Here is a 26,966-nt window from a genome sequence, read left to right as displayed (position 1 = left end):
GCGCAGTCAGGCCGGGAAACCTGCTGCCGTCGCCGCTGTTGCTTTAGTTCCGTTTGGACTTGTGGCAGAGACATGAATTTTCTCTTACACCACTTTATCCACAACCTGAACAGCTAGAAGAGACATGTCGGCTCAAGGACTACTAAGCAGCGTTTTCTCGTGCTCCCGAAGCCCCCAAACTATTTCCAGGCGCAGACTGAGGCAGACCAGGAGCCTGGACCCGGCGCTGATGCGATATTATGACACCGAAGCTGAGGAGCCGCTGTACAAGGTTAGTTTACCTGAAAGCTGCAGCAGGTGAATGTACCTGTTTTCACGTTTGAGGAAGTGACCCTGTCAGACATGGTCCCATAAACACTGTTTGTGTTATTTCTAATGGCATAACTGTATTTTTGACTGAACCTGACCCAAACAAAGTCACTAAAAAGTAATTATTTGGATTAAAAAGAGCTTTAATAGTCATGCAGCATGCACTTGAACTTGGCTAACAGTTTGAAAAGAATATATTTATTTCTGGAATTTTACTCATTACGGTAATTGCACAGCACTCAGGAGCAGCTGTGTACCGTATCCAAATTCCGGAAGTGGCTGGAATACTTCTAAGTAGCCCAGCACAGTGCAGCACAGTATACTACAGTACATACATTACTTTACAGCACAGTGTGTTTTTCTCCTTTAAATTTTTATTTTTTACTTGCTGCACATTTTGTATGTTGTATGTTTATTTTTGCTCTAATGGGAAATGAACCAAAGGGAAACGCTTGTCTGGTACTGTTTCACCACCACCACCAAGTCTGTGACTAATAAGGACATGAACATAACTCGTGCGTGGACCTTTGATTCAGACATTTTTGTTATTACGTCACCGGTCACTAACAGTGATTCAGCGCATGCCTTTTGTTGAAATGATGAAAGCAGGAACTATTACTTGTGCTGACTTGCTGTTTTGTAGTGAAAGGGGTGTGACCTTGGCGTAATAATTTGGCAATAAGTGTTTCTCATTCTTAAAAAGAGATGGGTATTAGTTGATTAATGATTTCTTTAAAACGGTGAATCTGTGCAAAGCCCATTAGTTCAATTAGTATTTAATAACAAGGTGGAATGACTTACAATAGTCTTGTGGTTTTTCAAAGTTTTCTGTATGAGGCTTTTCCCCTCGCTCATATCATTCTCTTTTGAATGATGTGACCCAGATATTCTCACCTTCAAATAAGAGGGGAAAATCTGATTTATTTATATATCTATGTACTTGTTCAAAGGATAAATGTATGTAAAGCAGCAATAGTGCAGTGATACATAAATGCACAGTTAAAAGCACCTTTTTTTCAGTCAAATTATCATAATTTGTGTTTTCCCTGCATTTAAGTGCAACGTAAAAAGGTAATGTCTTTTATTTTAAAGATAAATATATCTTAGATTTATAGTATTTATATGTCACATGTTCACAATTTGAGACCATCTTTACTGCTGTGCTTAAATTGGTCCTCATGGCAACACTGTTTGTTTAGTTTAATGGAAATGTATCACAGATGTGACACTAGAATAGGCTTGTAATGAACACCAGGTATCTAGTCTCTTTTTTCAGTCATCAACAAGAACCCAAATCCTACAGCCAGAGCTCGTAGAAATGTAATCACAGTAAATCTGAATGAAGCCGATTAATCCTGGAGACAGCTCCGTGTCAGAGAGGATATTGAAGGTGATTTATAACTTGGGGAGTGCTTGTGTGCTGCCTACACTCTTATCCTCAGAGGATCACAGTCTTTGCTAAGCATTGCAGAGCTGAAACATTTGAGCTACATTGCCTATGACAGCCTCAGCTATGTTGCAATAATGCTGCGGTTACAGTTGTTGTCATATGTATACTGTTTGAGGTATTTGTAGACCGTAAAGTACGAGTACAACTCGTACTAGTTGAGCTACAGTCTTGGGTGTGCAATCCTTCCTGGAGACTCACATGACCACATTGTCAGCTTACACTGACAGCAAGTAAATGCCCTTTTCGTAGATCAGTAATGAGGCTTGTGAGTGTGCAAATATTCGAGCGGCAGTACACTCAGTGACAACCCTTTTGTAAGATACAGTCACAGTAACGTCTCTAAAGTCAGGTTGACAGTGTTTCACCTTTTGCAGAAAAACTGCTGCAGCAGTCAGCTACATGACTCTCCTTTAATGAGATGTATATGTCTTGGAAGTTAACTCAGGCCATCCAGTTGGTTTAAATGCATACCAGGAGCCAGGGCCTGCTAATGGTGAGTTTATAGTCAGTCCAAATCTATCATTGCAATGTGCGTGCTCACGCAAAGTGTGTGTATACAATTCAAATGATAACAAAGTGGTTGCTGGCCATAGCACAATCAAACGCAACTTGTTTAAAAGCTGTGTCAGAGTGGTATTCTTGAAATGAACTTATGTTTTACATAGGCCAAATGTCACTGTGCTCCATTAGAGGTGTAGTCAACCGGGGTCTGAGCTGAGATAAAAAGCAGAGACATCTGGTTTACATGAAGGAAGGCTCCACTCTTATTTCTCACCATGCAACAGCATGACCTGATCCTTGGCTACAGTCCCTCAGGCACATATTTCTTCCCACAGGAGACTGTCCATGTGGATGGCATGGCGCTAGACCTGCCCGTGCGCAACTGCAGCACCATTGCATCCTATCTGTGTCTGATGAGAGTAAAATTAAATAGTATCTTTCTGAGAAATACAGTATATGTCTCTGAGGACAATGGAATCATGGTATGGGTAAAAACCTACCTCTTGAACAATTAAACACGACAACACGACCATAGATCATATGTAAAAATTGACTCAGTCTACTGGTTTCCAACCCAGAAGTAACAATATGACTTTCCCTTTCCAAGGAAAACAGATGTTTTAGTATGACCCATATGAGTGGACACCAGTTGGATTTACAGCTGGTGTCGTCCAATAGGTGAAGGTTCTTAACTTCTATTTGCATTATGGTGCTGGCAAGGTCGCAGATATCAAGACTTCAGAGCTCAGATTCTTATGAGTTGAATACGACATACTGTACAATCTACCTAGTGATAAATACAAACTCCATACATAACCGTACAAGCTGAACAAAATGAATACAAAATGAGCTCAGAAAGAGTGGTTTCCTCAAGTTTGCACCAGTATTGGTTGCGTTAATAAAATTGTAAAATATAAAAAAAATAAACAGGGGGCATAATATATATAAAAAACAATTTTAAGGATTGAATAGTCAGTTTTGGTTAGCTTAATCATTTATCTTTGCGCTCTTCTCTTCGACCTCTTCTTACTCAACAGTGCAGCTACTACCTTTGATCTAAAGACAGCTCTCGTGTGCTCCCTCTTTTATTTTACACCATGTTTCTGAAATGTTTTGCATGCCCTTGAACATGACTGTAGTGGATCACTTGTTACGGCTATTTTTAAGATTCATGTCTGTGCTGATTTTGGATTTCATTTTAGCCCAGACTACCCTCTGGATATGAAGACTTTGTGAGTTATTGGGAAATAATGGACTGTGTTTATATCCAAATGTTTTTTTTTTTCCCTTTTCCTAGTCAGCATGAAATTGTGTCTTCGGGAGACGGTGCGTTTCAAAGGAGCCTATGCAGTGTGCAATCTAATCTTCATTAATTTTGTACAAAGCAGAATACTTATGAGACATACTTTCGCTTGAAAACAGCCAGATCAGATGCAACTTGAGAATAGTGAACGCCTGTTTCAGTTTGCTCAGACTTTTCTTGTAAACTGCAGGAACTTACAAAAGCCTAGGGAGGGAGTCATTCATCATTCTGATGTAGTGGTGTAGTGACAAAATGAGGACATTAATCATCAGGACAAAGTTTCAGGGTTGAAACAAGTTGGTATTCAAACATGTGTGCATAGACCTTATATCAAGCAACATAGATGGAATGAATGTGGTTTATTTCAACCTGTGTTTGTGTGTGAGAATCATACAGATTAGTTTATTCTCCCCATATTATTTATAAAATGTGCCTTTGATTTAACACGCCAAGTAAGTGGCAAGCACAATTAGGACATTTATATACTTGAAATATTAAATTTCAAAAACCAATATTGTGTTATGGGCCATAAAGCCAACCAGAGTGTTCCACTAGGGCCTTTATGCCGTTTGAGGTGAGTGATGAATGATGCAGCCAGAGAGTGTGTGTGTGTGTGTGTTGTGTTTTGGTTGGAGACCCATCTGCATTAGTCTGACCTCAAAGGAGGAGTTTAACTCTATACATCCTGAACCATAAACAGCTTGCAGGAATCTGAAACCTTAGTTATAAAGCCACTGCTGGAACGTTGTATTTTCCCCATGAATCTCAGCTTCTCCAACAATAACTTTCTTCTCTGTAACACATAAAGCCCAAAATCCATGATTGATATTTTATGTATTTAATGACTAATATGTCTTTTTGACTGATGTACAGTTCAGCATTAGTCTTGAACTCACTCGGCCTGATTTAGGTAGTATAAGCTACACTTGTCAGACAAGCGCTGATGTTTTCTTTCTTCTTCTTTTTTCTCATGGTTCTATCACATGCAGCAATGGTGGCTTGTTATGTATCCTGGCATTGTCCTCAAAGACAAATTTAATTTAGATGCAAACACAGGTACTATATGTAAAAAGACACACAAACAGTTGTTCTTGTTGTTAAAAAAAGTGGTTAAGTTTTATTGTCAAAATGTCCAATGGTACCCACCTTTAATGATCCTAATTGTTGTTATGGTAAATAAATGAGTTTTGGATGTGCAAAATTCACATGAACACCCCTCACGTTGTGATTTAATAACAAGATCATTTTGATACACGAATTCCTGAGTCGAGATTACCTTTGACATTACAAGATGGCAGAGAGTAAGACAACATTCATCACAAATGGTAAAAATGTTCCCTCATTATAATCAGAAATAATTTTTTGTCTTTTCAAAAATAATATACCCCTGATTTAGTCTATAAAATACTAAGGCTACTCACATTTTACAATTCCCTACATCCTCCTCTTACTCTAGCAGTTAAATTAACAATTCAAAAATTTTGTTTTACTCAAAAAACAGGTAAGGGTGAACCGTGTTTCAGACATTTTTTCAGTTGCTCCAACAACAAAAGCACTTGAACGTAACGCACCTGAACTTCCGATAGCACGTGAAGGCAGCATTAGTCTCCCCAAAAGCAGTGACGTGCTCAGTGGTGTACTTGGAAAAAGTCAACCACCAATAAAATAAAATAGAAATAAAAACCGTGAACTTTCCCTTTTAAAGTTCTCTTAATAGAAACCATTGTATTTCCACGTCTATCTTGGCTGTTCTGCTGTCAGATAATATTAACATGGTCAAACAGGCAGAGAGAACACTGCCCCCTCCTGGTTTAATGTCCTCAGTGGTAGTGGATGAGTTGAGCTTCTCGCAGTGGGTTTTTATCAGAGTTCTTGTTCTGTGGCTCTCAGACTCTCTACGAGCATGAGAGATATTCATGGCGTCGGCTCAGTTATTGGCATTAAGTTTAAGTTTGTTTGAGGAGTAACGTGTGTGTCGTCATGGTGGAGCCGCGTCCTCAGCGGAGCATCGCCAGTCTTGTGAGTGCATGGCTGCTTTCCTTTTGTCGACATGTCACGTAAAAAAAAAGTATTTAAATTAGGACTGTATGATTTCATTTACTCGTTTACATTTTAGCGTTTTGTTAAAACAAACCTATATTTTTAATTAACCAGCCTTATAGGAAAATTGTCACTTTTAATAGTATTTACTAATAAGTACACGTTCAGTAGAGAACAGTTAAAAAAGCCTGAATGACATTGTGCAAACATAAAAAAAGAATTAGTGACACTAATTAATTATTAGACATGTAAACATTAGAAAAGAAAGAAAAATAGACCAGCTCAAATGTGAAAAACAAACAAAAAAACAATGTAAAACATAATCAAATATCTACTCTTAATACTGAATAAACAAAATAAGTAAATAAGGTGCAAGGAGTACTCAGTCAGTACTAGTAAAGTGATGCTCAAGATTATGACACAATGTGTTAAAGTGTAATCTCTCATGTAAAACAGTGTGTGTCCTCTGTTGAACAGGATGTGTGTGTGTGTGAGTGAGTGATTGAAGGGCTTTGTGTTATTGTTGGTACTTTCCCATCTTTGAAGGACACTCCAGTGTTATTTAAGGTTTGTCAACAGTAATTGTATTACTAAAAAAAAGTGTAAAACAGGTGATGTAAATTAAGTGGGTTTTTTTTAACTGAATTTAATTCAGTGTGGACTTCCTCTACACAAAGAAGTGGACAAGCAGCGAGGGCTCGTGTGGAAAACCTTTCCGTTAATGCCCCCATTGAATGGCTTCCTGAGCACTGAGGAATATTCATCACCTCACTGGATCCAGTTCAAGTGCGGTTGATTGGTGCAATCTGAGTTTACAATCTATTGTATGAATTACCTTGCACATTTCCTCTCATTGTTTTCCACAGCTCACAGCTCACAGCACCTTGTTGTGTGTCCACAGAAACATGAGAGCATTTATGTGAACGAGTACAGTGATAATCATTATAATATGAATTACTGTTGATATAATACATGCATGAATGTGGTTGCTGACTTAGTTATAAGAGCACATAAATGAATGAATATAAAACAATTAAAAAGACTAATCACTAAATTAAATTTTTTGATCATTAATACTGTGGATAAATTGATTATGTAACTTTTCATCGGCATGTTCATATTTCAAAAGACTACACAATATGTTTACAATGAGGCTTTTAAGTTTCTCTTTGCTTTCTGTCATACTGAAGCAAACAGCTTCAAAGATTGTGACATATTGACATTGTTACTAAGAAAATAATGTATTTACTACATCCTCTGACTGTTGCAATGAGGAGAAATTCTAGATTAGTGAGTTACGGTTATGTAGATAGTGTGTGTACATTCAAATGTCTTGCCTTGACATGACAGCGTTAAGCCCATTATTTTGGCGGAAATGTTTTTTTTTCCATTAACATTCTGTGCACACCTGGAATTAGTGTTGCTATTAATGATGTCACTTTGCTGATGGGCTGATGTGTGGGAACCCTGTTTACTATTGCATCAGATACATTTTGCACTCCTGTATAGTCACACCAGAGGAATGTCTGAGAAGAATGAGTGGATGAGCAGCTTACGTGACTTACTCTTTGCTGTTCTTTGCAAGTATACAATTACACAATTTTGTATGAATTACTGTTGTTTCTCCAACACGTGGAAATGAAGGCTGAGGAGGTGGGGATATTCACTTGCAATGTTCAAATTCACAAACAAATGCTGATACAAAATTGAAGAAATAACAGAATGCACTTGTGGTAGATTTATGCCCGGTGCGGCCTCCCATCCACTGCCCGTTCTGCTATAGCTGTGCTGGTTTCTGTTGGTCATCGAGTCGGCTTGTTTGTTTAAAAATACTTAGTTGTAAGTATCTGATCGTCAGTTCTTGTATAGGTAGCTGAGATACTGTACAACAGGTCAGATTAACGCAATGGACTAACTGATCATTACTCACAGTTCACATTCAGAAAAGATGCTGGTGTCAGTCTAAAGTCATTCTGACATTTTCATCCAGCAAGAATTTTGAGGATTCCCTGCTTGTTTTTGTTATTATGTGAAATGAGTTGTGTAATTGTAATAACTGCAATAGGCAATTGTGATTGGCATTTCCTACTATTTTCTGACATTGTATATTCAGAATGATTAAGTGGCAGATTCATGTATAATGCAAATAATGCATTAGCTGAATCCCACACTTGCCAGTGGTGCTGATTGTTTACATACACTACATGTTTCAATTGCATATTATTGCCCACACAGAAGAACAATTTATTATGCTTTGTGCAGGAGAAAAAAAAGTGTGCTACTGTAGCATAATTCTAATTCTCATTTAAAGCCAGTGAGCCACTTTATTGTAAGCCTTATCCTTATAATGAGTTACTAAGCCTCTTTGGAACATGGCTCATATGACTGTGCTGGATCAAAGCTATGTACAGTAATCTTCAACATGGAGATGCTCAAAGGTTGAGGATTTCAGATACAGAATGGATAATCCTGAGAAACGTTTACAGATCAAAGTTGTTTTTTTATTTCTATTATCTTGATCACAGATTATTCAAAATCAGGGTGAAGTATGAACCTCTGTTATACACAGACCATTAAACAAAACCCTGATTTAAAAAAAAAACAAGGACAGTACAAAAGGCCTAATTTAAAGGCTGAAATAAAGATGTTGATATATATACACATTTGAAAACAACCGGTCACTTTGTGTCACAGAAAACAGCCGGTGATTAATGTTTTCTTTTGAGCTGACAAGTGAAGCAGATAGGTCTGCGGCGTCATGCATAGTGGGGTCAGTGGAGAGACTGCGCTGGTCATGAACTCCGAATGTGACAGCAATGATAAATGTATGAGATGTGTAGTGTGAAGTCTTTTTCTCAGTCTGTGTGTGTGTGTGTGTTTGTCTGTACGTCCTCAGGGTGACTTCACCTGGAACAGCGTGTCAGGATGCAGAGTTGGCCTGAAGCCAGTCCATTTACAAAGCCTCTCAGAGCTGGAGAGGGTTCGTCTGCAGGATGTGGCCTTCAGACGATTGCTTCGGGATGGAGACCTCGGCTGCCACATCACCATCCCTAAATGTATTAGAAAACACACACACACACACACACACACACACACGCACACACACATAGAGAATGAGAGAGTAGAATTGCTCATGTAGCAATTTTACTACTCTGTTACAGAATGTTTTATAAAACATGTCTATCAACATCTGCATTTTGGTTCAGATAAATATATGCAGGACATATATGTGTATGAGTGTGTATATATATATATATATATATATATATATATATATATATATATATATATATATATATATATATATATATATATATATATATATGTATACTTTCTGCACAGCATTTGTTTGTTTGCTCTCCTGAATTATGTAACAGCTGAGGGAATTAGCCTGTGAATTTCTGGTTGAACAGGGGGAAGAAAAAACGAGCGTGCTAAGATTGTGACAAGGAATGTGACATCTCAGTTTCTTTTTCAGGCTACAAACACAAGAAGTCACTGAAGAAGAAGTTGGATTCGTTATCAAAAGAGAAGAGTAAAGACAAAGGTAATATTGGTGAAATTATTTTATGTTTTATGTCTTCTTAAATTCTAAGGCAGTATTGCTCAAATGTTTTAAGGTCTCAGTTCTCTAATATATTCCGATTTGACTGGGTTAGTCACAATTTCACTGCACTCCCTTGAAAATTGTGTTTATACAAGGAATTCCAACAACAAATTTCCAAACAAGTGAAGATAAACAGCTCTCTTTTATGTCTGTGGGAGAGCCTCTGAGCACTGTCAGACCTTTATTTCCTCTGATACTTTAAACTTGTCGATTCCTGTGGCTGAACCTGTGTAGAGTCAGTGAAGCAGACATCAGCAGCTGCTAATACTGTACATGTAGAACTGTAGGATCAGAACTTTAACAGCAGAGTAAAGGAGTTGCAGAGAGAGCCGAGCTCTGCCCCGCCTACTGCAACAATCTGGCAGGAAAGTGATGTTCTCCGTTAGACAGGCAGTCGAGGGAAATAACAAAAACAATCTTAAGTGGTGGTTCATTCATTATAGCCTATTCTCCGGCGGGGCCTGCCCCCTCTTTCCTCTTTTTCTGCATTTGTTTACAAAGCCATTTCTGTAAGTATGCACTCTCTAATTTTGTATACTGAGTGTGCCCTTCAGAGCATGATCCTGGTAGTGCTCCTACTTTTTTTGAGCAACATTTATTGAAGAGTTCAAGTGTGATTTTAAAAATTGGAAGAGAAAATACTAGCTCCAAATAGGAATGCATGCTGTACACTGGCCTGACTGACACATCTCAAGAATAATTTGACCTTTCTCAGTTGACTTGAAGCGAAAGAGATGAACTTTATGTCTTCCTGTCTCACTCTGCCACCTCATACAGAGACTATGCCGCAGGTGTTTGGCATACCACTGTCGCAGGTTATTTCCAATGACCGCATGCACAAGCAGCGGCACGATCCCCCACGGGAGGAGCACAGTGACCCTACGGAACTGATGTTGTCCTTCCTTCACCTCACCTACAGCTTCAAAAGAGCCAATAAAGAGCTGTCCAGCAGCACGTCATCTCTGAGCTCAACCTCTGAGACTCCTAATGAATTGCCTCTTCTCAGCTTACCAGACGCTGCCCCACGGACTCACAGGAGGGTAGGCTGGTCTGTCAATAAACCCGGCACAGTCTTGTAGTCTGATTATTCTTGCACATTAACATTCTCATGGCATTTGTAACCTTTTTGGGATAACCGAGTGGACCACGCAGCTATTAAACGACTGTATTACATTTAAAGACTTGAAACAGTGACTCTGTGTTGTCACCCATCTGCTTGACAGGGTGGGGTGTCTGTGGATTGCATCACTGACCTTGATGATAACCAGTTTCGGCTCTTGGAGGCCCTCCAGCTGTCTCTGCCAGAAGAGGCAGCTGGCAACAGGAAGAAGCATCGCGATAAAAAGCTCAGCCTTAACCCTATTTACAGACAGGTGCCCAGGGCGGTGGATCTCTGCTGTCAACACCTGGAAAAATACGGTACACCATCATGAAAGTGCTAATGGTGCTGCATAGAAATGTACAGATTAACAACCAATTTACTCTCTTGGTGACTTGTAGTCTGTAAATGCTTCAATTTGTTTTTGCTCAGGCCTACAAACAGTTGGAATCTTCCGCGTCGGGAGCTCCAAGAAGAGAGTCCGCCAGGTACTTTGATTTCCAAACTTTAATTCATAAATTCATCAACTATGGCTATTTGAGGTTTATTCATATTCACGATTATGTTGCCCAGCTTCGCAAGGAGTTTGACCATGGGTGGGAGGTGAACATGGATGAAGAGAACAGTGTCCATGATGTGGCTGCGTTGCTGAAAGAATTCCTCAGAGACATGCCTGACACACTGCTGACCAGAGAACTCTACACGGCCTTCATCAACACAATGTGTGAGGAGAAAACACGCGCTGCACACGATCTACACACATACACAACTCGCTTCCTGTTAATGATTGTTTTTTTATCTGCAGTGCTGGATCATTCAGGCCAAGCGAGCACCCTCCAGCTCCTGATCTTTCTGCTCCCACCGTGTAACAGCGACACACTGCATCGTCTCCTCTGCTTGTTGTCTACTGTAGCTGCACATGCTGAAGACAGTGTGGACAAGGACGGACAGCAGGTAAAGAACCTTTTTTTTGGTAAAAAACTGCTGCTGTGAGCAGTAATTGCCTGTGGTTACACACTCTTAACACACAAAATAATTAGTAAGAGAGTAAATGTTGAGCACGTAGTTAAGATTTTTACTGGTTTTCTCTTAAAATAAGTATAAATTAAAAGTAAAATCTCTTTGCACAGAATAAACTATCAATGTTTGTAAAGCTGAACAATTCATCTAGTGGCAGTTGCCAGAAGAGTTTTAAATGACATGACTCTGCAGCCTGTCAGACATTTTTTTTTTTTTTACAATCGTTCATTTCACTCGAAATCTCAAAAAACATGTTCAGGATATGAGCAGCTGTCACAGACCAATGCTAGAGTTTTTACAATTTTAATGTGATTATGATCAACGCCACAAAAGGCAGTATGGCAGATGCTTGTCAATCTGCAGCTTCTAATTTGTAGACAGAGCAGTGCCAGAGAACAGCACCAGAATGGACGATTCTCCATAGTGAGTATCTTGAATAAATGATGCTTAACAAACTGCTTCACAGTGAATACACAAACATGGTGCCTCTGTCAAACATCATACGTTGTTATTTCCCGAGTTTATGTGTTTGTAAACAGGAAGTGAAGGAAAATGTCACATTGTGGGGGATACATTCTGTCAACAAAATGCTTATCTCAGTATCTACATATTTACATATTCTCACTCTGCTGTGACTGTGTGTGTATATATATATGTATGTATGTGTGTGTGTGTGTGTGTGTATATATATATATATATATATGTATGTGTGTGTGTGTGTGTGTGTATATATGTATGTATGTATATATATATATATATATATATATATTATATACTTTATTGTTTTAAATCCATATACACGGTGTCTTCTGAACATTTTCACTTGTGTTCACCCTTGTGTAGAATAGTATTTTTTAAGATTTGAGATAAGTAGTGTGAATAATGAGTACATAATTAATCATCCATCCATTTTGGGTCTTGCTTTGTTACTCATCACTTGGAAGCAAAACATGATTCATTTTAACACATGCATCAAAATGTGAACTCATTTTCATTCCTCATGCACGTAAGACCAGTCAGTTCTCTCTTTACAAAAGAAGGCGACTCAGAGTCTGACTTATTGATAGTGGCAGTCCTGAGGTAGGTGAACATTCCCAAAAGGTCCTGGATGCCAAGAGAGTCTGTTGAAATCCTGTTTGTGAGCTCATGTGCACATGAAAAGAGAAATTCAGCTCCCTTCTTTCCTTTTAAAGTAATTCCTTGTGGTAGTGTGGGGTAAAGCCCATGCAGACCACATGCTCATATGCAGTTGTATACTTTAAAGGAATACTTCACCGATTTGCATTTAGCTTTGCATTACTCGAATAGGGGTAGTATTTTTGAAAAATTGTGCTTCCCAACCTCAGTTTCCCCTGAGCTGAGAAATATCTTCATTCTTTTCTTTGTTACGTGCCCACCGGTGACACTTGGTCCTGTTAGCATAACTGTTAGCAAAGGTGGCGGACACTGTTTACATTCTGGGAATGAGGTTCCGTCCCTCAAATGAAAACATGGTTAAAAATAAACACAAAAACCTGTTTTATTGTTTTTTCTTTTCGATGTATATGTGTGTATGTTTAAGACTAATACTGTCCATTTTTTGTCGTCTATAGATAATTGGGAACAAGATGACATCACTCAATTTAGCGACCATCTTTGGACCCAACCTCTTACAGAAGCTAAAGAAAGACAAAGAGTTTGCGGTGCAGAGTTTTGCCTGTGCAGAGGAGAGCACTGCCATCATCAGTGTGGTCCAAATGATGATCAACACATATGATAGATTATTTATGGTAAGTAGCACTTACTGAACACCAAGCAGTTAAAAGACTCCCCGTTCTGTGTTCAATCAGACAATCTCTCCAAGTCAGGTCTTTGCCATATACAGTTTTGTTTATTGTGAATCAGATAATAAATTGAGATATGGAAATATAAACAGTTAAGGGAACTCTGCATCAGTAATTTCTGCTTTTCCCCTGCTGTTGTTTATTATTTTTCCTTTATATCATACAAATATAATGCTGTTTCTGTTATAGTAGGTGTTTGAACTTAGATTGTACTGAGAAGACTGGGAACAACAAGGGCCCAGATGTAATTAACTGATTAAAAACACGCTGCTGGGGTGATAATGCTGTTGATTGATGACTGTGGATAAGTGCCTAATTGTTTACCTCAGGTCATTTGAAGTGTGATAAAATAATTACGGTAACAAAGAGTATAATTTTATTACTGTCATAAATTATTAGGAGCTTCATTAAAAAGAGCTTTTGCTCGTGCAGGTTCCTGCTGACCTGCAGAATGAGGTGCTGATGAGTTTACTCGAAACTGATCCTGATGTTGTGGATTACTTACTCAGGAGGAAAGCCTCCCATGAATCGTGAGTTTCCAGATTGCACGTTATATTAATAGCCATGTAGCTTTTACTTGTCAACAGCCATAGGGCGATGTGAAATTTATTGCGTCTCCTGTTGTTTGTGCAGCGATCCAGGCCTTCTCAGAGCAGAGGAACCCTTCTCTCTGACCGAGCGCTGCTTGTCCAGTGACTGCATTAAAGTGTCCAGCGGGGAAGTTTCTCCCTATGACAACAACTCCCCTGACCTGTCGGATGGACTGCTGTGGAAATACGCAGAGGACAGCAGTCCACTCTCAGACACAGTCCTCAGTCTTTCTGAGCAGTACAAACTCAGTTTCCACTCGAAAGACAGATCTGGCAGCACCTCTCCTACAACCTCCACTGACAAAGGTGATCTCGATTGATGGCAGCATCATATTATTATACTATAGTTTGTATAATATAGTATAGGTCAATTATTTGTACATTGATGGGAAGATGCTTATTCACTTTAGATGTGGAGTATAATGTCAAGTCTGTATATTAAGTATGTAACTGGAGCCAGGAGCTCTTCAGCACAGCCCTAGCATTAAATTCACAATATATCATTTCTGCCACCAGAGTTCTCTCAATCAAAAAAAAATGAAATAACAGAAAACCTCATTTAAGTGTGGGATCATGGTAATTGGTGTCTAATGTGGTTCCTCTGTGTGTTTGAGCTTCACGGGCAGATCTAAGGAGGCAGAACACGCAGCAAATGGCAATAAGTACTTGTGATATATTAGTAATGAAATTATATGCATACAAAAAATGAAACGGTAGTGAATATTTTTTTCCTCACTCTGAAGTCATTTAAAGGCATTGGAAACATTGTGGCCAATGTTGGTACACTGCTCTTCATATTTAGATATATTAATACAGAAAGTTTATGCGAATCACATTTATTTATTAAGAATTAACAAAAGACACAGAGCATGTGCATAGATAACAACTCACACTGTCAAATGCAGGAAAACATCTTTATGCAAGATTTATAAACTGATAGTGAAGGGGCTTAATGTAAATTGGTAAATGTACGTCATTAACCCTTCAACACCTAAGCCTCAAAATGTCCGCATGGACTTGTTTTGCTTATTTTAACCATAAAAGGGCCAGTGAGAAAGCGATTTAGCACATTCCAGAATAACTTTCAATATCTGGCAGTTATTTACAATTTTCTGCATGTTAAACAGGTTCATTATTAACAGGTTATAATGAAGAAAAACAAAAGGTTTTATTTAAAACAAAAACAAAAACACAGACACCAGCTTTTGCATTTGAAATTTGAACAGTATAAAACATAATTAAAGTAACATTTGTTTGAGTTTTTGTCGCAATATGTAAAATAGGCCAAAAAATGGAAACTTATGTACAGGCGTTATTCCGTTAACTCTATCCTCTCTGTTGACCAAGCCGCTGATTTGACGTCTTCCTGCAACAGCGCGAGAGAAGTTACCATTTTTTCCCATAGCACAAACCGTCGCGTAATTATGTCAAAGTGCACAAACATGTCGTCTGCGATATGCACTGTGTTAAAGGGTTAAAGTAAACATACAGGCTGCTGGATGTTGTTTCCTACTTATTGTATGCATATGGTGGCAATGATCTCATCTAACTCTACAAGAACACGAAAACCATCTGTCCGTAGATGTTGGGACTATTTGTTGCATGTGTGTGTGTAATGGCCTGTAAACCAAACTCATCCTTTCAATTTCTTTCTCAGTGGCTTCAACAGTTTGTGACAGTGATCATTTGTGGGCCACATGGTGTGAGCTGTTTAACACAGATGTCTCTGCCAATCACATCGCTGGTAACAGAATCCTCTTTTCATGTTGTTGCAGATGATCTTTGAGCTACGATGAATGCTGGATGTTAATGAATGGTTTCTCCCAGGCTCCCTTGGAGATATGTCGCAATGTGAGTTGTGCGGATCATCAGAGGGGCTGAGCAGTCACCAAGGTAACCACAACTTGCCCATTAGGCCTACACAAATCTCATTGGGTGAGCTAGAATGCAGGCCACACCTCCCGGTGACTCGCAGCAGCAGTTTTCCTCATGACCAGAGAGGACAGAGACAACCTGAATCATCATTACATCAAGGAATGAGCAGCCAATCAGGAGCCATTAGGTCAGACAACTTAGCAGCAAGGACAGGACTCTCTGCTTATCCATTATTAAAGGTCGGAGTGAACAGTTTGTCTCCCCTTCACTACTTTCGACCTCTAAGTGACGCCCATATTTCTCACTCCACACCCTCCCTCTTAATGCATCAGCCTGACCCTCAAACTCCACATCAGTCGCAGCAGAGTTCTGCCTCCCAGACTGCACATATAGCAGACGCCTCTGTAGCAGGACAACAGAAGGACACTCGTAGGGCAGACTGGCAGACAGGAAGGTGGCACGTGTGGCAGATAGTGTCAAAGGAAAATGCAACCTCTTTGCCCGAAACCCTGGTGTAAAGAACCCTTTGACTCCCCTTTGCACCGACTTTTTCTCAGATGCATCTGACTCTATTTAATTTTGTTTATATATGTGTATTTTTGTAGTTTAATATGCAGTACATTCACAGATTGAATGTCATTGTTTTGAATGTTGCTTAATGCTTAATTTAAAGCCATGAATGTTTGTTTTTGTTTTTAACGCTGAATGTAAAAACAGCACGGTGTGCGTCGTAAGGATGCTTTGATGTCTAGTATCTGAATGTGTATCGGAGCTACTTTAATCTTGCGTTTTGTAAATTTACTATTTTTTGTAAAACTGGAGACTTGATCTGAATATGGCTACAAATAACGTTGCTATTTTATGAAGTGTAATTGAATATATTACTATATTTAAGGAAATATATAAATGGTCACATTCAAGCACTAATTGTACACATTCTACTTTAGCAGCACTATTTAAAATCATCTATTTTATTTGTAAATTTGCAGTCGACTATTTGTTTTTTTTACCACTTGCACTTTTTATTGTTCTCCTTAAATAGAGGCAGCCTTTTCCATTGAATACATTCAAATTAAATGGAAACTATAGCACTCACAATAATGTATTACTTTCTCCATTTCCTATAGTCTGAATGCTCCTGAGATCACAGCTTTCTTGTTAATCCAAAATGTGTTCTGTCTCCCACAGTGTAGCCTGTGACTCATGTCTCTAGTTTAGCAAAATACGTTATTGAATCAGGGTTGTTGTTTTGTTTTTAACTTAAACACTTCATCACTTTAGAATATATAATAAGACCCATCTGTTCCTTCAGAATTGGACAAAGCAGCAGCTGAATCCACCGTTGGTATAGTATATAAAAGAAAATATGCCGTCTAAAATGAACTAAGTACAAGCCAATTGTATTGATTTAAATCTCTACAATTAATTAATTAATTAAACCTATTTCACCAAGAACTTTATTCATGAGCATGAAGTTAAAATCAAATACTGACTATGGCTCTATATAATCTGCCTTTTACAGAAATGAAACAGTCACCTTTAATAACCACAAGAGGGCAGCATGAGACCAGGTAACCAGGTCTTCTTTGGTAGTCGTGTCCTTGCTCCTTCACAACACAACCAGAATTATTATTATACGACTCATTATTCATTCAAAATCTCATGAGTTTAAGGTGACGTGAAGAGTGGCTGTTTTTATCGTTGATAATGATCTCTTATGGGAGAATGTGTTTGTTTCGTGAACCAAAACAAAATCTGGATTTATGTGAATAAAAAAATATAAAAGCCGAGCTGAGGCTGTAACAATATAGCAATAAATAAACATGTGCAAATTGCTCACAAAGTGCTTACAGGCGAAGGTGATGAAAGATTCATTGCACTAGTGACCATGAAGAACTAAATTTGTTCAATAAGCGAAAGGTAAAATGAAATCAGCCACAGAGGTGCACAGTAAATGCATGTTTTGTTTTTAAATAGAGAGGCATGCGACTGCCCTGAAAGCATATTGATCAGAAATCTGATTGCGAGAGTACATAAATATAAAACTCATGCCTTGTTAACAAAATGTTCTGGGCCATATCTGGCTCCACTCCTGTGTGAATCGAACAGTACTTGACAGGATATGTAGATGGTGTTTTTACAGAGAATCCAGCCGCTCTTCACTTTTGCATCTTACCATATCCACATCCAAAAACATGGAGGAAAAACAACAACCAGGAGATCAATTTTGTCTTTATTTATGATCTGACAGCAAACGCTCAAGATGAAATATTTAAAATCACGTCTTGTCACTGCAGCGCTGATGGATGGAACAATGGTCCTTTGGCAGAGCGCTGCAACAACTGTTCCCAGCAGGAAGTCCATCCTGGTTGAGTTCACTCACAGGCACCAGGAGCAGCTGCGGTGAAGGCAGAGGAAGGTCACAGCCAAAATGTGGCTGAATGTCCAGAAACAAGAAAGCAATGGTCCTGTGGTTTCAAGGTCGAGACTGACGTACAAATCTCTGCACAGCAAAAAAACCTGCACTTGATGTGCACTTTTAAAGAAAAAGCTTCAATGCAGCCTCTCATTTAACATCCAACTTTGGACCATTAGTATGCTATAATTTGGAATTTCTTGGTACACACACACACCGAAAGATCTATTCCTGTAGCCTTTGAATATTACAGCGAAAACAACACATGACAACTAGAAAGTACAATATATATGGAAAGTGGGATTGTTGCTTTCGGCACAAGCTGAAACCAAACTGGTGTCCCGGATTTGTGTGAGGAATCAGTTGAGGTAGCATGAAGAGTTGGGAACACAGCAAGTAAACTGTTGTGACATCAGTGTAGACGCCATAAAAAAGTCCATCATCGTTCCGACATACAGTAGAACGACTTCACTTCACCTTTGTTCGCCCGCCTCCAGCAGGTGCCACTGCTGTGTGAGTGGTTTGTATTAAAATGTATTTCATGAAAAAAAAAAAAAAGAATTAAAGGATTAGCAGTGATTGCATTAAGCCTGTGAGCTTAGAGCAGCACAACACTTCATGAACACAAATGTGAAGATTTAGATACCAAGTGTTCCTCTGATAAGACAGGTTGGTGCAATTTCTGACTCAATTAGGATTCCGAGCGTCACTTCCCACCTCCTCCAGAGAGCAGTGACTGAACTAAATGACTGTTTTTGATCTGAGCTAGGTTTAATTTAACATCAGAGAGTTTTGAGATTATCAGGCCAGTTTATAATAAAACATTCTGCAATCTCAGAATGGGCTTATTGTTTCTCAATTTGTAAAAAAAAAAAAAAGGAACACGTTTCGTGTTAGTGTCGATGTTAACGTCATGATCACTATAAATATAAGCTACACAGCACAGTGAGGTAGTGACTGGTGCTTTCCCAAATACACCGCGACGTTGTGTGCACACACTGCCAGCATTGTTTTCCTCTGCTCTCCCTGAGTTCGTATAACAGCAGGCAGCGGGTCAGCTGGGGTGCAGCAGAGTTTCAGGTGGGACAGCGTCAGGTCAAACTCTATATGTCACGCTCAGACTTGGAGCGGTTGTGAGCCGCACACGTCCAAACAGACACCAACAGGAAAGAAAGGTTTTATTCCACCTTCCGAGTTGCTCAACAGAGAAAATGTGTCCGAAACAACAGCAACTCCCAAGCAGATGTTTTGCTCTCACTTTTCGTTCCACACACGTAATCATTCTGTGTGATCTCATATCATTGCTGAATTATTATGTCATTATCCTAATCTGTGGAAATACCCAAAGCCCAACACTTTACAGCTGCGTCCTCCTTCTGGTTAAATGATAGGCTACATAAAAACGTATTGGACTAAGTGTTTAATATTTAATCTTTAAATATACTGTAAGTAGGAGCACTACAAGAAGAGGTGGTCTTCTTGTAGAAAACCTTTTAAACTACTATGGTCACGTTTAACCATTTAAAATGAGGCTTATGGCTCAAACGCATCAGTGCATATACTGCATGTTTGTTTTAATGGCCAATGCGACGACATAAAAGCCATCGTAATAGTTTAAAAGAGGGTGCCATGGAGTTTTTCTTCGACTTTACTCCTAACAGAGGTGGCTTTGTCTGAAAGGATCACATACTTAAGGTAGTCTTGTGGGATTCTTAGGAAGCTGTAATTAACCCCCGTAGCACATCTGTTTCCACGGTCAAAGTGTATTATCAAGAAAGTGTTCCATTGTTTTCGTATTAATCAGCTGTTGGTGATGTAACTCCACTGCCTCTTCACACAGTGGACATGCACATCTGTATGTTTGTGTCTGCCCAACACTGATCCCAATGCACTCTCGGTTTTCACTCGCACAGCCGAGTCCACTCTGAGCTCCTTCTAATAGAGAAATCAGTCACAATGATGGATGATCCAATAGTCCGTCAGTCCTTCAAGCCAGATGAGATCAATTCAGCGGAGAGCCTCAAAATTCTGCTTCAAACAGTTCGTCGCGAGGCGGCAGTGACTGTTTTTCAACCTTGAAAACCATATCAAGACAGACTCAGGCCGTGTCTCTCTCCAGCAAGAGCAGTTTTAAACTGCAGGAGTATGAGCCTCACCACTTGTCCCAGCTGTCACTTTGTCACAGGAAGAACAAGTAATAGGAGAAAGACAATATTCCATTAGAAGGCTGAATCTTAAGTTTGTAGATTCAAAAGGAATTCGACATGCCGGTTAATTACCACTGTCATTCCTTGTTTGGCAGCTTTATGATGGTGTTACGTTTGTGTGCAAAGTTCCTTAACGTCACAAGTTTATCCCAACATGTTCTCAGACACTTTTGGCACATCTTCCCTCTATCCTCTCAAATGCATAGACACAAACCGTCAAAGGGATTGTGGGACATTTACAAAGTATAATTACGCCTTTGCACGAACTGTTGTCAGTGCTGAAGTCTGCCACAGTCAAAAAATAATAATCAAGGTCAAATAAAACATCTTGCAGTGTGGACGGGCGTCAATCCAGGAGGTTTTGTGCTGTTTTATTATTTTTTTTGTAAGAAAAAAAAAGAAGCTCTTTGACTTTGTTGATTTGTGGTCCTGTGTGGTTGTAAAATTCTGCTGTATCTACTCCAAAAAGAATTCGCCTCGGAGGATTACAGACTCCTAACATTTGCGATTTTCACAACATTTGCAACCTCAATTTGGTTTTTAGTGCGTGGGTGAGCAAGTCCTGTGGCCACACCTGTGCCAAAAGAAACGCTCAGACTTTGTGCCTCAGTGGAAACTTTATATATCACAAAAAGCACCACTCTTTTTCTCTTTCGTTTTCTCATGTGACAATTAGTCACTGCATTTGAGTGAAAAGTGAAGCTTTCCGTGAAAATCTCGGTAACCTTGACTCTTACTTTTTCCCATCTGAGGGATGAACACCCCATTCCTCAAGTATGATCTCATTATTGCAAGTATGGAATTGTGTTTTCAGGCTGACTCATCTATCTCATGATGAATTCTCATTAGGGTGGAGAAATCCAATTCTCTCTTGCTTAATAGCACTTTTTCCCCCCTCCTCTGCCTGCTGGCTTCACTGGATGCTTCAGCTTGAGCCTGACTGTTCTGTGTTAACTCAATGAAGCTGCCTTTGGCGATAAAGAAAAGCGCTTTATCCCCATTATCTGATGCCCACTTTAGATATATTACTACCGGGTCCAGCCTTACACACATTTTCACCCCTTCTCTTTGTCTCTCCTTAGGGTTCTCCGCTGCAAATGCTAGTGTGAAGGTAAGAAGGTAACAACACTTTTTGGCTGATTTTCAGTCCACTGTGATCTCGTCCTGTGACTTTAATCAATGCCATCTCTCCCCAAAAAAAAGGGTTAAACGTTCCTCTCTGGAGCTTTCATGCTCCTGTGTAAACCTGTAGAGCAGATGAGGAGCAAGAGTGTGTGTGAGTCAGTGAGGTATGTACGTGCGTACACACCCCGATGAAAGGGAGTGTACAGGCAGACAGTGCACCTTCAGCCTTCAGTCTCCCGACTGTTTCACCTGAGGGGAAGTACCAGCTGCTAACTATTCACGCTCTGTAGTAGACTGGTATTTATTCACCAGGGAGAGACACACACATAACACTGCAGCCATGGGGAAGCAGGTAAGACCTGATAAAGACAAATGAAGTGATAATGGGTTAATGGGGTTTAATTAGTGCTTTTGTTGCCGTTGCAAACAACAGTAATGCAAACCATCCCTTTGGACCTCTGTGTTGTGTCAGGGTTAAAGCTTCTGTGCATTAAGCCCAATTAACTTTCTGTCAGTCTTCTCAAAATAGATTTTTAATAGTTCCAACTGTAACCATTAACTTTCCATTATGTGTAACGCTTGGTCGTGGAGTGTGAATCTACACCCTGCAGTCTGCACAGTCAGGGAAATGTAGAGTGTACACATGCATGGATGCACATGAGTGCACAGCCACTCTGTCACATGTCAAAGCACCGGGTCTATGTGTCGCTTTGTTTGTGTTTCTTTTGTATGGATGTAAATATAGCTGTTGGAGTCAGATATGCTGCCTTGACAAGTTCAGTCGTGTTTGCACTCGCCACACATCTGCTGACACTTTGGGAGAAATCAGCTTCGTCATAAAACAACTTCTGGCAAGTATGTGAAGCGGGGAGAAAAAAAAAACAACAACAAAAAAAAACATTCCTCTGAGCACGGTGCAACTACTTGTTGCCACGTTTGTCATTGTCAAAGATTGTCGTCGCCTACGATGGTGAACGAGTGGTTTTCGGAGTTTTGTTTTGGTGAGAACTGAAGCGATGTTGTGCTGTTCTGAGCGAGAACAGAAGGTGTAATTGTGCCAAATAACTGTGAATGGGGAACTCTGGTGAATTCATCTTTGGTTTCCAGTTTACTTTTCCTTCATGCGAGCATCTGGTTCTGCTATTGCTTTGAAATGCCCCCATTTCTTCAGTTTTTGAAGACTGTAACCCAGTTTTCTCTGTCTTGGTATTTCTGTTTTGTGAATATTTTATTAATGCAACCACACTTTTTTCATACATATTAATGACCTGGGCAGGAACAACAGTCCATGTCTATGTGTTATTATTATAATAGTCTCCTTCCTCTGCTTTTCTCTGTTGAGTTTTTAATCTATAACTCTTTCTTTCTTTTTTTTAAAAACCTCACTCATGGTGTCATGATAAACAAGACAGTCTACATGGGGTCAACAATGCCAGCTCCATGAGCAGCTGTGAAATATCTGGGCCTACTGAGAGCTAATGCTAGTTCATTCTCACCGCGAGAGCCACGTGAAAAGCATGTGTGTGTGTTTGTGTAGCTGATGATTATTCTTTTGTCAGTGATACCTCTGCAGGGAAAGCAAATGTTTAATCCATTTTGAACTCCAAAGAATGCGCTTCACATGCCAAGACTGGAGAGTTTGTTCTCTGTGTCTTGAAGGAATGCTTTTGGTGCCATGTAGATGGAGCGTAAGTGAAAGGATTCTGTAATGGACCGGGCAGAAAACCTGATCGCTCTCTTATCTTTATTATTATTATTATTATTATCATTATTATTATTGTTATCTAGTAACACTGCAGGGAGCGGCCTCGCACATCTAAGCACTCTATACTCTGGCGATTGTGTCAGAACACTGTCAAAAGTGAACACAGAGTATTCTTTGAAAACATCCCTCAGTTTGGATGCAGCCGACCCAGATCCCAACAGCTGGACCTCTGCCTCTGGCGCTCACAGTCTCCTTGGACACATGAACACAGAAAAACACAACAGATGTTCAGAGCTCCTCCAGCGTTTCTTGGTGTAGGAGGTTCGAGGCTGGCGTCTCATTTTCTCTGAATAGATCACGGAGAGACAAGGAGAAAACGTCTTAACCCCTTTTTCACGCCACTTAAAAGTGTAACCTACACCTGCCTTCACTTGATCGATAATGTCTTTAAATGCCGCTTGCTGAGCGACTATATTTGGGGGACCATGAAGTACTCACATGTGAGGCTGGTTGAGTGCATCACTTGCACTGGAAGATAGCGTAAGGGCTGTTGAAGGGGGGGGGGATTCTTGATAAAGATATTTAACTCGGTTTTTCCCTGTCCCTCAGAAGCTGGAAGCAATTACAGACTCCAAGCAGCAAAGAATGTAGCGAGCATTCACCGCACCCTTTCAGAAGGATCCCTTTTTTCTTTTTTCTTTTTTCTTTTTTCTTTTTTTTTCAGGGGGGAAAATTGAAGCAAAGACTCTCAGGCTATGAGGTTAAATATAAAACATGACCCTACTTTCAAACGTCTTCACTGTGTCATTTCAACGAGAACATGCAGAACACGGTGCGCTCATTAATTATGTGTCTGTGTGCAAAGTATGATGGGATATAATAAAATGTCTTTTATTGGATTGTAACTCCAATTGCACATACAGCGGAATGCTACATACTTTTCACATTTACTCAAGTATCTTAACAGGATTACTCTACTCGACTTGGAGAGTTATTGTGTTATTGCAGGTTTTATTGTTTTCAGTAAAGAGGAGACACGGGGGCTGAGAATTGATCCTGTTGTCGGCAGAACCGTGAACGGAGTGCCAACAAAGCTGCAGCGTGTTCGGAGGGAAAAGAATCAATTCCAGGTCAATGCCCTCAACAGTCCTGTAATCATAAAGCACTCTAACGGCACATCGTCACTCGCTGATGTGATGCGTTCAGCAACTATTTTGCACACTTTCTGCCCAAAAACGCTTGAAATAAATAGTTTTAACAATTAAAGGCCCCTGGGATATCGCACCAAATAATGCTGCAAGTTAAAGATAAATTACACTAAGCGTTAATTGGCTCGGTGCTATCGTGCTCATTTATTTGGATGATGTTTGGTGGTGTGTTGCCTAGTTATGGGATGGATGCCTTGGGGATGAAAGTAATTAAAATCTTGAACTTTCGCCATGATAGGGGCTGGCTATTCTTTCTTTTTATTGTGTTTACTGCCAAAAATCAGGATTGATTATTTCGGACAGTCCTAGTTAAGGAACACAATTATTTCTGCTTACATTGGGGTTCGCTTTATTGAAAAATAGATCATTCGTTACAATGATGTAAAACCTTAGAAGGAACATTTGTACATAATGTTCTGGCATTACGACATTATAAGACTCCTTCAAATCTTAATAATTCCCTCATTAAGTCAGTGTTACAGATATCATTTGACATTAATAACCACGTCATATTTTGGTACAGAATGAAAAATGAATCATTCTGAGCCAAACAACACAATCTTTGCCATTTGAAAGACTGACTCTTTGTCGACTGGCCATTGTCCGCCTTTATGCTTTTTTAGAATTGTAATTTTCAAATATTATTTTTTTGTTGTTGTTTGTGTGTTTCGGTTCATATTCTGCCCTCCCCCCTCTGTGTGTGTGTGTGTGTGTATGTGATTTGTATACATGAATAAAAAGAAAATAAAAAATCCGGCATGTGCACCCTCATTTTAATTATTGCCATTTCAAGGAACTTAATGGCAGACATAAAACGATGAGGATATTGCGCTTTTTGCGATGCCTTTCTCCCTGAATGTGGTCTGCGAGGTGGCAAGAGCCGCAGAACACATTTGTTGTGAGGATGTATAGAGCTGTGTATTAAGTGCAATGGTGCAGCTCAGCCCTGGAGACTGATCCCATCTGGTCGGGGCCTGCTTGTGTAGTCAGAAACCCATCAAAACCTGGTCCCCAAGGTTTATTCACCCCTCCCCACTTTTGTCTGTGCATTTGTTACCTCTTTGTTTTATGGCTGAGAGGGGTGGGGAGCCAGGGGCAAGAGCTCACCCCCAGAGACGAGGATGCGGGGGGGGGGATGGTAGACCCAAGTGTTATAATGGAGACAGTACCCCATGAAATGACCCAGTGGAAGTGATGCTTCCTTGGCATGTTTTACGCCTGCGTGAGCGTAGGGCTGTGGCTCGTGCAGGTCGGGGAGCTCCAGCCATGAGGGAGGGAGTGTAGAGAGAGAGAGAGAGAGAGAGAGAGACGAGTAGCCAGGATGTCACTGTATGTTTTGTTTAGCCTCTCATCCATGTGCTACTGAAAAAGACATCTGAAGGAGTTGTATGTTCATGATTTATGGTGTCACCCTGGACAAATAACAAGTAAGTCAGTTTCTTTTTAAGGCTTCTGTATCGTTGGTGAAGTTGTGAGGATCCTGGTGAAGTTGTACACATCTCTTTTGTGCAAAGTGCAGATTTGGACACATCGGATTGCATATAGATTGCCAATTTCTTAATTGCAAAGGGTTTCTGTACTTGATGGGTTGCAGTGAGGGTGAAATAGAACCCTGTAGCTCACAAATGTCTGCTCGCCTGGACCCTGAGAGAAATCCTTTTTCTTCCCCCCCTCCATCATCATATTTCACTGCCTATTTTGCTCCAACTTCTTATCTTCTCCTTCAGGAGTGTTTTTCCAGGCCCTTTTCAGGTCTTTTTCCAATTAATACAGTTTGACGTGCCAAGCGCCACTAAGAGAACTGCCTCAGGCAGCAAATGGCCTTATTTAGTGGGCATGAATATTCATTTGTTTGGAATAATTATTTCAACACAGCTGTTATTTATTGATAAGGGGATGTATGTACAGTATAATCCAATATAATTATATATATATATATATATATATATATATTATTTCTAGTAGTAGTAATTTTGCTAGGATTACACCAAGAATGTAGACATGGCAAATAAACGTTATTGTTAGCTTCCCAATGTTTGTGCTGGATTAAATTGTGCCTTTGAGTTCCATTAATTGCAATGATGGAGCAGTCAGGCTTGTTATTGTCACAGCTGATAGACTATGGCATAAGGAATATTCGGACATAAACAGAGGAGTCATGTCTGTTTAGACTGCTGAAAGTTCAATTCTTATGTTTTTCCCATTTTCAAAGCCACAGAAACTTTGTGTGGATCCAAAAACAGCTTGGGTTTCCAGTGAGTGAGGTGGAGACAATTGCTAAAACCACACCTCAGGTCAGTTTTCTTTTTCTGGGGTATGACTAAAACAGAAGATGACTTCTTTTTTTTCATTTATTTTTCCACCTAATGTTTATTGCAGTTCAGAGAGCGATGTGAGTTTGGATTGATCCTGGAGTAGCAAACCATTTCCACCTTTGAAAAGTGCCGGCCTCAGATGTCAGTGTGACTCCACGATTTGTGTAAATGTCATGGGTTTTATGGCGTTTTATTGCAGGGAAATGAATCTCAGCGTGAAGGTGTGACGTCGCCAAGTCATTATTTCACAGTGTGGCGCTGTGTGGCCATGGCCGGTGCCACTAACACGTCCTTGTATACTTCCTAGCCTGTTGTAAATTACTAACGCGTTGGACGGCACACATCTGAGAAGTGATGTGAGAATAATGTAGCA

General features: G+C 39.8%; 1 protein-coding gene across 1 annotated transcript; it reads left to right on the top strand.

Moving 5' to 3' along the window:
* Positions 1 to 16,736, top strand: LOC122784482 (rho GTPase-activating protein 6-like). The gene is made up of 13 exons (XM_044049782.1): positions 1 to 271; positions 8,500 to 8,659; positions 9,082 to 9,150; positions 9,988 to 10,250; positions 10,434 to 10,629; positions 10,742 to 10,797; positions 10,883 to 11,033; positions 11,115 to 11,263; positions 12,922 to 13,098; positions 13,585 to 13,682; positions 13,786 to 14,048; positions 15,400 to 15,486; positions 15,570 to 16,736. Exons 1-13 carry the CDS (start codon positions 125 to 127, stop codon positions 16,133 to 16,135), a joined length of 2,382 nt encoding a protein of 793 aa, XP_043905717.1. The 5' UTR covers positions 1 to 124; the 3' UTR covers positions 16,136 to 16,736.
* Positions 16,737 to 26,966: the final 10,230 nt, after the last annotated feature.

Source organism: Solea senegalensis, linkage group LG2 (genome assembly GCF_019176455.1).
Source record: "Solea senegalensis isolate Sse05_10M linkage group LG2, IFAPA_SoseM_1, whole genome shotgun sequence".
Classification (NCBI taxonomy): domain Eukaryota; kingdom Metazoa; phylum Chordata; class Actinopteri; order Pleuronectiformes; family Soleidae; genus Solea; species Solea senegalensis.
Note: the sequence above shows the minus strand (reverse complement) of the source record. Positions and strands in the feature narration are given on the sequence as shown.